Source organism: Anomaloglossus baeobatrachus, chromosome 10 (genome assembly GCF_048569485.1).
Source record: "Anomaloglossus baeobatrachus isolate aAnoBae1 chromosome 10, aAnoBae1.hap1, whole genome shotgun sequence".
In the NCBI taxonomy this organism is placed as follows: Eukaryota; Metazoa; Chordata; class Amphibia; order Anura; family Aromobatidae; genus Anomaloglossus; species Anomaloglossus baeobatrachus.
The window spans coordinates 133726030-133738962 of NC_134362.1; the positions used below are offsets into that span (position 1 = coordinate 133726030).

General features: G+C 42.7%; 2 protein-coding genes across 5 annotated transcripts in view; both read left to right on the top strand.

The window, feature by feature from the left end:
• LOC142254541 (dipeptidase 2-like) overlaps positions 1-12933 on the top strand; it is a 939193-nt gene that overhangs the window by 852071 nt on the left and 74189 nt on the right. The gene's annotated exons all lie outside the window — the stretch shown is intronic.
• Positions 4046-8114, top strand: LOC142255036 (uncharacterized). Its single transcript, XM_075326468.1, has 2 exons — positions 4046-4619; positions 6848-8114. Exons 1-2 carry the CDS (start codon positions 4046-4048, stop codon positions 7408-7410), a joined length of 1137 nt encoding a protein of 378 aa, XP_075182583.1. The 3' UTR covers positions 7411-8114.

Sequence of the window (12933 nt, forward strand, 5' to 3'; positions counted from 1 at the left end):
AAAATAACTGCCCGTGAATTGAGGAAAATCAAGCGTGAAGCTGCCAAGATGCCATTTGCCACCAGTTTGGCCATATTTCAGAGCTACAACGTTACTGGAGTATCAAAAAGCACAAGGTGTGCCATACTCAGGTACATGGCCAAGGTAAAGGAGGCTGAAAAACGACCACCTTTGAACAAGAAACATAAGATAAAACGTCAAGACTAGGCCAAAAAATATCTTAAGACTGATTTTTCAAAGGTTTTATGGACTGATGAAAGAGAATGACTCTTGATGGGCCAGATGGATGGGCCAGAGGCTGGATCAGTAAAGGGCAGAGAGCACCACTCCGACTCAGATGCAAGCAAGGTGAAGATGGGGTACTGGTATTGGCTGGTATCATCAAAGATGAACTTGTGGGACCTTTTCGGGTTGAGGATGGAGTGAAGCTCAACTCCCAGACCTACTGTCAGTTTCTGGAAGACAACTTCTTCAAGCAAAGGTACAGCAAGAAGTCGGTATCATTCAAGAAAAACATGATTTTCATGCAGGACAATGCTCCATCACATGCATCCAACTATTCCACAGCGTGGCTGGCCAGTAAAGGTCTAAAAGATGAAAAAATGATGACATGGCCCCCTTGTTCACCTGATCTGAATCCCGTAGAGAACCTGTAGTCCCTCATAAAATGTGAAATCTACAGGGAGGGAAAACAGTACACCTCTCGGAACAGTGTCTGGGAGGCTGTGGTGGCTGCTGCACGCAATGTTGATCGTGACCAGATCAAGAAACTGACAGAATCTATGGATGGTAGGCTGTTGAGTGTCATCATAAAGAAAGGTGGCCATATTGGTCACTCATTTTTTGGGTTTTGTTTTTGCATGTCAGAAATGTTTATTTCTAAATTTTGTGCAGTTATATTGGTTTATCTGGTGAAAATAAACAAGTGAGATGGGAATATATTTGGTTTCTGTTAAGTTGCCTAATAATTAATAGTTACCTGCAAAAACAGATATCCTCCTAAGATAGCCAAATCTAAAAAAAACCCACTCCAACTTCCAAAAATATTAAACTTTGATATTTGTGAGTCTTTTGGGTTGATTGAGAACATAGTTGTTGATCAATAATACAAAAAATCCTCTAAAATACAACTTGCCTAATAATTCTGCACACGGTGTAAATAGAGTCTGAAATGTGTTTTCCTACATAGCGGTAATGTTTATGCAGCGGTTGCAATTGGCCATTCAACTCATCTGCAAGACGTTTATAATGACATAAAAATTGTCCACGACTTACTGAAGTATGAGGAGCATAATTGGATCATTTGTGTAGATCTTAAAATGGTAAACCTCCTGCTAAGACAACAGAGAGGTTTCATGAAGTATCTTTGTTTTCTGTATTTCTGGGACAGCTGAGCTCGGGAAAAATACTGGACATAGAAGGAGTGGCCGAAACGTGAAGCTCTGGAAGTAGGGATACACAATATTGTGAATGAACCTGTAGTTGTTCGAGACAGGGTCATTTTTCCCCCACTTAACATCAAACTTGGTTTAAAAAAGAAGTTTGTTCGGGCTTTGAATAAAGAAAGTGAATGCTTTCAACATTTTTCTGATTTTCCTGCCTTGTTTTTCAAGAAGATAAAAGCAGGACGTTGCTCCTAGCAACCAGGAAAACGACTGCTGTAGGAAGAAGGGAAATAGGAGTACAGCAAAGCACAGACAGATGTTGGTGGTAGGGGACTCTGTAGTTAGGCGTACAGACAGGGTCATCTGTCGCCAAGACCATGAATGCCGAACAGTGTGTTGTCTGCCGGGTGCTCGGGTTCGGCATATTGCGGATTGGATAGACAGATTGCTGGGTGGGGCTGGGGAAAACCCAGCGGTCATGGTGCACATTGGTACTAATGACAAAGTTAGAGGCAGGTGGAATGTCCTTAAAAATGATTACAGGGAACTAGGAGAGAAGCTGAAGTCCAGGACCTCCAAGGTGGTGTTTTCAGAAATACTACCGGTGCCACGAGTGTCACTAGAAAGACAGCGGGAGCTTAGGTAGATAAATACGTGGCTTAGAAATTGGTGCAGGAAGGAAGGGTTCGGGTTCATGGAGAACTGGGCCAACTTCTCAGTCGGCTACGGTAGAGATGGGCTGCACCTCAATGGGGAGGGTGCAGCTGTGCTGGGGGAGAAAATGGTCAGATGGATGGAGGAGCTTTTAAACTAGGATCTGGGGGAGGGACGGTAGTGGAGCAAAAAAGGGGATAGATAGAGCAGATAGAGACATTGAGACGGCAGGGGTCAATGAAGGATTAGGGGGGGATGGGACATGCAAGGAACGTAGGGAGGCTAGTAGTAATAAAGGTGTTAATAGTATTATATGTCTACTGGCAAATGCAAGAAGTCTTGCAAATAAAATGAATGAATTGGAGACTCTTATGTCAACCATGGATTATGATGTGGTGGGCATTACGGAAACCTGGCTGGATGAAAGCCATGACTGGGTGGCAAACATACAGGGTTATAGTACATTTAAGAAGGACAGGAAAGACAAAAAAGGTGGTGAGGTGTGTATATGTATCAAATCTAACCTAAAACCTGTGTTGAATGATGACATTGGGGGGAACTGCAACAATGTAGAGTCAGTATGGGTAAATGTACATGGGGAGGGGAATAATGGAAAAATGCTAATTGGAGTTTGCTATAAGCTTCCTAACATACCTGAACAAATAGAGGGTGAAATGCTGGAACAAATTGAAAAGGCAGCTATTAATAATAATCAGGTTCTTATTATGGGAGATTTCAACTATCCAGACATACAGTGGGACATAGAATCTTCTGGTTCTGCTAAAAGCTGTAAGTTCTTATTTACTATTCAAGAAAATGTGCCTCTCTCAGATGGTAGATGAACCGACAAGGGGAGATAATCTGCTAGATCTGGTCCTGTCAAATAAGCCAGATACAATTTCAGATCTACAGGTCCGGGAGCACTTGAGCACCAGCGATCATAATATGGTAAGCTTCAAAGTAATATTCAATAGAACATTTCAAAGGGGAAATGCTAAAACCTGGAATTTTAGGAAAGCTGATTTCAACAAATTAAGGGAAGAGTTTAAAGGTGTAGATTGGGACAAAGTCATGGTAACTGGGGATACCAAACAGAAATGGGGTAAGTTTAAGGATATACTACTAGAGTCCTGTAAAAAACTTATACCCTCTGGTAATAAAATGTCCAGAAATAAAAAGAAACCACTATGGATAAATAAGACAGTACAAAGTATAATAAAACAAAAACAAAGGGTGTTTAAAATCTTAAAGTCTGAGAATACAGAAATAGCATTTCAGAATAAAGATATCAATAGGAAATGTAAAAAAGAAATCAAACAAGCAAAACTAGCTACTGAAAGAAAAATCGCAAATGACATTAATATAAATCCCAAAATCTTTTATAAATACATTAATGCCAAAAGGAAAACAAAGGATAGTATCGGCCCCTTAAAATATAATAACATGTTAGTTATAGAAGACAAACATAAGACTGAGATATTAAATAGGCATTTCTCATCTGTGTTCACCAAGGAACTGACTGTACTTGGGATCATTTAACAAGTGAAAAATCAAAGTTCACCACCCGATATAATTAATTTAACAGAAGATGAAGTATGCCTACGTCTGAGTAAATTAAACATTGACAAATCCCCAGGGCCAGATGGCATTCATCCACGAATATTGAGGGAATTGAGCTCCGTAATCGACAGACTGTTCAGAGCACGGTATCTTGTATGCCGTAGCGACCGCATGATAACACAGGCCTCACTATTTGGTTGTGAATTTGGTTAACATTATTCAGGTGCAGAAAGGGTTAACAAATTTTCAGTCAGTGGCTCTGAGGTATTCTGGCTCTGACAGGTTTAGTCTGGTTTTTGCGCGCCTGTTTTGCTGCCAGCTGATTGGATCAGCTGGCAGAAAGTGCGGGTAATTTTAACTATAAAAGTAGCTGCTTCCGTCAGCTGGCTGTCAGAAGAATTGAAGATCAAGAAGAACAGCTGATGGAGAGCCTGCTACAGGAGTTCATGAAGAGGGCGAGCGAGGACGGCGGAGAAGCCTGGCTTAAACAATGCCTGGCGGTGCCCAGGCGGCCAGCAGAAGCTGAGGAAGAAATGGACGGCGACGCTGCGGTGATTCAACTCACCGCTCCTGAGGAGATGGCAGAGCTGACTGAGGAAATCCCTGCAAGGAGGAGGTCCCAGAGACGCAGCAGCTTCCTCCCCCCGACGTCATCGTCCAGAGAAGAGGGGAATGCCGGAGCGGAGTTATCACCGCCCATCTTGTCTGCCGGGACTTCAGCACGTCATCCTCCTGCACCCGGTCATGTGTCCAGGAAGAGGAAGAGTGGATCATCTAGTCAGCGCCGTCGTAAAAGCGCGGCGCTGACCCAGGGATTTGAAAATCCTAGCAGGAGCAGGGCTGCACCAGCAAGTGTGAGCGTGCCGGAGGCCGGAAGAGCGACGGGGGCCCCCTGGTCTGACTCCCCGTCTGAAGAAGATGATCTGCCAGCTGGAGTCAGAGAACAGGATCATCAGCGTGGCTCAGCTGCAGAAGCTGGAATTCCAGAGGAGGGCCGAGGATCGCAGAGCAGAAGGAGGGGTGAGATGTTCAATGTTCCCCTGTCTGTCTCGTGTGTCGACCCTCTGTCTGTTAGTATGGAGTCTGTAGTTAGGAAGGTGTTAGGAGAATTGTTAGCAGGGGGAGGGACGCCTAGGGGGGGTAGTGCAGCCCCTATGGGTAGTCAGGAGTCCATGTCATTGCCTGGTTATTTATTTAAAGAGGCATTGACATGTGACTTGTCTCCCCTGGGTTTTCATCTGCCGCAGCCAGTTAAAGAAAAGATTTATAAGGGGGAATTTATTGATTTATTTTCTCTGCTTCCGTCTAACAGAGATAATGTTAATAAAGAGGATAAGACGGAGTTGGATGATAGGAAGAAAGGTCCCCTTAGATCTTTTCATAACTGGCTGCAGGCATTTTGCATCTTTTCCTCTGTTTTAGGGGAAAGGAACCCTTCTGTTTGTTCGGGGTTATTTCAGCACCTTGACAGCATACTGGAAGCTTATCGCAGCTTCGGCGGTCAGGCATGGCTGACTTATGATGAGAGTTTTCGTCAGAAGTTAGCCATCCATCGCAGTATGCTGTGGGGTCAAAAAGACATCGGTCTTTGGCTGAATCTGATGCTTCCTCAGAGAAGCCAGTTTGGTAGACAAAGTATTAATAATTCTACTGTTAGTAAAGGATTTTGTTTCGCTTACAATGAATCCAATTGTAAGTTTGCATCTAACTGCAGATTTCGGCATGAGTGCTCCTTTTGCGGGGGCAATCATGCCGTCATCAAATGCTTTAAGAAACAGAATCAGAATAACCAGCAACAACACAACAGTAAAGAGCCCATTTTTAAAGGCGGCGACTCTAGTGAGGTTACAAAACATGCTGGGATGGTTAAGGCGCTCCCTAGACAGACAGAAGGCTGATACTAAGGGATTATCATCTTCGGGTTCTTATATTAGTTTGGCACATCAGCTTAAGGAAGATTTGTTTATGTGGCGGTACTTTTTCGGCGGGAGTTTTGAACTTTCCTACGTTTTGTAGTTGTTTTTGGTCAGGGTGAGTACGGTTTTTTGTCAAGGTGAATTCGTATTTGAGTTTTGGCGCAATTATTGGAAGGTTATTGTTGTGACGGTCAGTAGTACGGGAATGTCCTTATTTCCAGTTTTGCGGTTGGTTGAGGTCTGGGGTAAGTTGTGGTCAAATCGAAGGATGCTGTTGGTATCAGATAGCAGGAATCAGACAGGGTTAATAAGTTGGACAATGCTCTGTCTCTGCAGGATCGGGAAGAACTTTTTTGTATGGAACCGATGGCAATTTCTCTCGGGAGCCCGTGCCCAGAAGCTTTATGGATTGTAGTGATGGCTTAGTTGTTTCGGCTATTAAGAGGTCTATTGCTGATTCAACATGGGCCAGGTATTCGGCCGCATGGTTAGAATGGCAGAATTTTTGTGTTTTTCATAAAGTGGATTGTTTTCAGAGTAATGTGGGTTTAGCGCTTGAATTTCTGGATTTTTTGATGAGAAAGAATTTAGCGGTGGGGTCAGTTTCTAATATTTTTTCAGGTGTGTCTTTTTTCTTGAGATTGCATGGTCTGTTGTCATTGAAGAGTTTTTTCCCAGTTCAACAGGCATTGAAAGGTTATAGGAAAAGGACGTGGAAGCCGGATAATCGTAGACCTATTTCTCTTAAGTTATTGCTCTCATTGTGGAATGTGTTGCCATATATTTGCGTTAATGACTTTGAGTCAATGGTGTTTAGGGTGGCATTCGTTTTAGCATATTTTGGAGCTTTTAGGATTAGTGAGTTAGTTTCTGTTAGTAGGAGTCGGTTGTCAGGATTGATGTTTTCAGATGTTTTTGTTACTGATAAGTCGTTGAGGATTTGTATTGGTAGGTCTAAGTCTGATCAGGATGGTTTGGGATCAAACGTTAGGTTATTTCGGATAAAGAATTCAGTTATTTGTCCTGTCTCCAATGTTAACAATTGGCTTCAGATTAGACCTCCATTTGATGGGGCGTTTCTTATCCATCAGGATGGGAGTCCGGTGACGGTGTTTCAGTTTAATTCAGTTTTTAAAAAATCCTTGATTAAACTGAATCTAGAGCATCTTAAACTGTCATCCCATTCTTTTCGTATAGGGGCAGCTACAGAAGCAGCCATAAGGGGGTTACCGGCTAGTAAAATTATGGGGATTGGGAGATGGGAGTCAAAGCGTTACAAAATTTATGTCCGTCCAAGGTTGTTAGTATAAAATTTCTTTTTCTTTTTTGTAGGTCCCATTGTCATTTGGATAGTGGGACACTCTTACATATTTTGGGCCAAGAGAAGAGCATCAGGAAGGTCATATGGAGAGAATTTAGCCATTAATATTGAACATTTTAACATTTTGTGGTACAGCGTTAGAGGTATGAGATGGGACGGACTGATGAAGGAGATGAGCTGTTTAAAAACATTGTGGCCTTCTCCAAATTTAATCATTTTGCACTTGGGTGGGAATGATATTGGAAAAGTGAAAACTCTTGATCTGATTGCTGCCATGCGAAGAGACCTTTCAATCATTAGGTCATGGTTTCCTGATGCGGGTTTGGTCTTTTCCGAAATCGTTCCCCGTTTGCAGTGGCATTGTGACAGGCTGAGGTTTCGGGAGCGGATTCGGAAAAGGGTAAACCGTGCCATGGAAAGGTTTTTACCAGTTATAAATGGGTCAACCTACAGACATCTTGATCTGGAAGGTTTTCTGAGTGGCCTTTACAGGGATGATTTAGTCCATCTGTCAGACGTGGGATTGGACATATTCAATTTAGGGCTCCAAAATTGTATCGAGAAATGGCTGTGATATTTGTTAGTGGGGGTGGGCCAAGGACTGTTAGTCCTTGGCGTTTGGGTAAAGTCGCCAGTTTTACTGGCGGACTGGTTATTTATGGTATATGGTTATGGAAGAATTTTAATAAAATATTGGTTTTAATTATTTATTAATTAATTTATTTATTATGTAACCCTTAATAAATGTCACGGCCATTTTATGCCATTTACTTTATTCAAGTGTGGTGTCTTTAATTTAATGGGTAGGCCTTGTGTTGTCATGTTCAGAGCACGGTATCTTGTATGCCGTAGCGACCGCATGATAACACAGGCCTCACTATTTGGTTGTGAATTTGGTTAACATTATTCAGGTGCAGAAAGGGTTAACAAATTTTCAGTCAGTGGCTCTGAGGTATTCTGGCTCTGACAGGTTTAGTCTGGTTTTTGCGCGCCTGTTTTGCTGCCAGCTGATTGGATCAGCTGGCAGAAAGTGCGGGTAATTTTAACTATAAAAGTAGCTGCTTCCGTCAGCTGGCTGTCAGAAGAATTGAAGATCAAGAAGAACACCCACCCTCCCCCCCTGGAGAAAGACTACTTCATGAACTGCTCTCGTCGTGACATTTGTTAGTGGGAAAGTCGCCAGTTTTACTGGTGGACTGGTTGGTTATGGACTTCTTTTTGAAAGTATTGGGTAAAGTCGCCAGTTTTACTGGCGGACTGGTTATTTATGGTATATGGTTATGGAAGAATTTTAATAAAATATTGGTTTTAATTATTTATTAATTAATTTATTTATTATGTAACCCTTAATAAATGTCACGGCCATTTTATGCCATTTACTTTATTCAAGTGTGGTGTCTTTAATTTAATGGGTAGGCCTTGTGTTGTCATGCTGTATCTCATCTTTTTAGACTCGCTTGTAACAGGGTTGGTGCCTCAGGATTGGAGGATTGCTGATGTGGTACCAATATTTAAGAAAGGTAAGAGGGTAGATCCAGGCAACTACTATCCAGTAAGCCTGACATCAGTAGTATGCAAAGTTTGTGAGGGTATTTTAAGGGATGACATGCAAAAATATATTGCAGAATATAATATAACTGACAGACAGCATGGATTCATGAAAGATAAGTCGTGTCTAACCAATCTGTTGGGGTTCTACGAAGGGGTAAGTGCAAACCTGGATATTGGTAATGCAGCTGATGTGATTTATTTGGACTTTGCAAAGGCATTGTACCACATAATAGCCTTATACTAAAGCTCCAGAAGCAAGGACTATGGGAAACTATATGCAACTGGGTAAGGAATTGCCTAAAAGATAGGAAACAAAGAGTAGTCATAAACGGTACATTCTCTAAATGGGCTATAGTCAGCAGAGGGGTGCCGCAGGGATCTGTGCTAGGACCGATTCTCTTTAATCCCTTTATTAATGACCTTGTGGATGGGATTGATAGTAAAGTGTCAGTTTTTGCTGACGACACCAAACTATGTAGGATATTAAAAACTGACCTTGATAGTACAATATTACAAAAAGATCTGGATAAGATGTCAGAATGGGCAGATACTTTGCAAATGAGATTTAATGTTAATAAATGTAAAGTAATGCACTTAGGACGGAGTAATCCTATAACTGCGTATACATTAAATGGAATTAAACTCGGGACTACAGAACGGGAGAAGGACTTGGGTATTCTCATTACAAATAAGCTGAGCAGCAGCACTCAATGTCAAGCAGCAGCTGCTAAAGCAAACAAGATTTTAGGGTGTATAAAAAGAGAGATTAGATCCCGTGATCCCAACGTATTGTTACCCCTCTATAAATTACTTGTAAGGCCACATCTGGAATATGGGATCCAGTTTTGGGCTCCACATTTTAAAAAGGACATTCAGAAGTTAGAGTCAGTTCAAAGGCGGGCAACTAGACTACTACAAGGAATGGAAGGACTCACATGTGATGACAGGTTGAAAAAGTTAGATATGTTTAGCTTAGAAAAAAGACGTCTCAGAGGAGATCTCATTTATATGTATAAATACATGTGTGGTCAATATAAGGGACTGGCACATGATTTATTTCTTCCAAAGACAATACTAAGGACCAGGGGTCACTAACTGCGAGTGGAAGAAAAGCCATTCCAACAGCTAAATAGGAAAGGGTTCTTTACAGTTAGAGCAGTCAGACTGCGGAATGCCTTACCAAAAGAGGTAGTAATGGCAGATACTATAACAGCTTTTAAAAAAGGGCTGGATGATTTCTTCAGTACATAAAACATTGTTGGTTATAAATGACTTAGTGACCAAATGTAGAACTGGTGGAATAAGGTTGAACTATATGGACCTAGGTCTTTTTTCAACCTAAGTAACTATGTAACTATGTAACTTTGTAACTATGTATTCGATGGACCTCAAATTCACACCCTCATACATGATGAAGAATTTGCCAAGAAGATGAATAAGGAGAAGAAAGCAGCATGACAGTCTTTTGTGGCAGTTACAAAGATCTTCCTTGCCAACAAAAAAGCAGAAAACTATGAACTTCTGCTTCAAAGGATGCTGTTGGCTTTCCGTGACATTGGATGTAACATAACCATTAAGATTTACTTCCTGAACGTCCCCTTGAAAAGTTTCCCGAAAATCTTGGAGCTGTTAGTGATGAGCAGGGAGAACGCTTTTATCAAGATCTTAAGATAATGGAAGAGCGTTATCATGGTTGATGTGACAAAAATCTGTTGACAGACTACTGCTGAACCATTAGGCTATGTGCGCACGTTGCGTATTTACATGCAGTTATGCTGCGATCTGCACCGCAGCGTAACTGCATGCGTCCTGCGTCCCCTGCATAATCTATGAAGATTATGCAGGAGACGTGCGCATGTGGCGTATTAGAGCGCAGCGCTTCGGCTGCTGCCCGAAGCACGCGTTCTAAGAAGTGACATGTCACTTCTTTCCTGCGCTCTGCCTGCAGTCCCTGCTCTGTCTATGGAGGAGCTGCAGTCAGAGCGCATGAAATTCGCTTTTTTTTTCATTACGGACTCTTTCTGCAGCGATTTGAAGTGCACGTGTGCTGTTCAAATCGCTGCAGAAATTTCTGCAGGGACAGTACACAACATGTGCACATAGCCTTAAACGAGATTGTCCTCAACAAGTACACAAACGTAATGGTACGTACAAATGCAAATTTTTGCCTGAATAGAATTTAAATAAGTTTTGCGCAAATTTTATGATTAAAATAAGTGTTTTAATATGTTCTATTTTGAAATTGTAGACAAATTCTGATGCAATCATATCTATTAGTGTATATACTGCATTACATTATTACATTTTTACAAAGATGATGCCCAAGAAGACATTATACTTCATTATGTTAAACTAAATGTTGAAATGTGTACAAGATGAAAACTTAAAATATTGAATTGTAAATAAACTGTAGCTTACAGAGAAAAACAAATATCAGATTTGAGATCAGCACACTCGAACAATAAGTGTTTTTGTGGATGCAACAAAACTGTTGTTTCCGTATTTAATGTCAAGATGCAGCTGCAAAAGCAAAAAAGATTTTAGGATGTATAAAAAGAGAGATAAAATCCAGTGATGCTAATGTTACCCCTCAAATAACTTGTAAGACCATATATAGAATATGGGATCCAGTTTCAGGCTCCACATTTTAAACAGGATATTCGGCAGTTTGAGTCAGTTGAAAGGCGGGTAGCTTGATTATTATAAAGGATGAAAGTCCTCCAATATAATGAGAGATTAGAAATGTTGGGCTTGTTTATCTTACAAAAAGACATCTCTGAGTAGATATTATTTATATATATATAAATACGAGTGGTCAATACAAAGTTGTGGCACGTGACTTATTCCTTCCAAAAATTAATTTCTTCCAAAAACTATATAAAGGATCAATGGGAACTTGCTACAAGTGGAAGAAGGGAGATTCAAGCATCTTATTAGGAAAGGGTTTGTTACGAGCCGAGCTACTGCTGTGCCTTGGTCGTCTCCCTCCTCCCCTGCTCCTTCTCGGCGGCGTTCTAGTTGCCTGGCGGCAGCACATTCTGTTTGTGCTACTGTTTACAGTTCTGGGACTAATTCCTGAAAAGCTGTTAGTTGGCATGTGCAGGAAAACAATGCTGTTTCTAGGCTAAGGGGTGCTTCACACACAGCGAGCTCACTGCCGAGATCGCTGCTGAGTCACGGTTTTTGTGACGCAGCAGTGACCTCATTAGCGATCTCGCTGTGTGTGACAATGAGCAGCGATCTGGCCCCTGCTGCGAGATCGCTGCTCGTTACACACAGCCCTGGTTCGTTTTCTTCAAAGCCGCTCTCCTGCTGTGACACACAGATCGCTGTGTGTGACAGCAAGAGAGCGACAAATGAAGCGAGCAGCGAGCAGGAGCCGGCGTCTGACAGCTGAGGTAAGCTGTATCCAAGATAAACATCGGGTAACCAAGGTGGTTACCCGATATTTACCTTAGTTACCAGCCTCTGCAGCTCTCACGCTGCCTGTGCTGCCGGCTCCGGCTCTCTGCACATGTAGCTGCTGTACACATCGGGTTAATTAACCCGATGTGTACAGCAGCTAGGAGAGCAAGGAGCCAGCGCTAAGCAGTGTGCGCGGCTCCCTGCTCTCTGCACATGCAGCTGCATTACACATCGGGTTAATTAACCCGATGTGTACTGTAGCTAGGAGAGCAAGGAGCCAGCGCTCAGTGTGCGCGGCTCCCTGCTCCCTGCTCACACTGGTAACTAATGTAAACATCGGGTAACCATACCCGATGTTTACCTTAGTTACCAGTCTCCGCAGCTTCCAGACGGCGGCTCCGTGCAAGCGCAGCGTCGCTTGCACGTCGCTGCTGGCTGGGGGCTGTTCACTGGTCGCTGGTGAGATCTGCCTGTTTGACAGCTCACCAGCGACCATGTAGCGATGCAGCAGCGATCCTGACCAGGTCAGATCGCTGGTCGGATCGCTGCTGCATCGCTAAGTGTGAAGGTACCCTAAGTCCGAGAAAGGCCGTAGTGAGCATGCTAAGCATGTGACAGCAGTTTATTGGCCGCGTGTGATATCACCACTGACACGCTGCTTTCCCTTTGGCTGAGGGTGATGCCTTTCCATTGGTTATGGATGACATCACCGATGATGCTCTGTAGCGCTATTGGCCAAGGTTCGGGCTGGTCATGGGTGCCACCATCTTGTGGGCGATGCCTAGGTTATAAAAGACCCTGGAGCCCGCACATGTGTGCTCAGTCGTCTTTGTCCATGCACACAGTAGATGCTGGTATATGTGCTCTTTTGCTGAGTGGTTGTAGGTTTAGGCGCCGTTGTCACGGTACATCCGCCTTTGTCTGGCAGTATAGCGGACTGATACCTAGGACCTGTTAGGGTTAGAGTTAGTCAGTTAGGCAGGGAAGCTCTCTCTCCCCCTGGGCAGCCTCACTCCTACTAAGCAAGGCAGTGTGGTTATCACTGACATACTGTGCATTTGGTATTTTCTATTGGTCTCTGTGAGCTAACAGCAGCCTTAATATTTACATATATTATAAATTCTGTAGTACTCATTTGCAT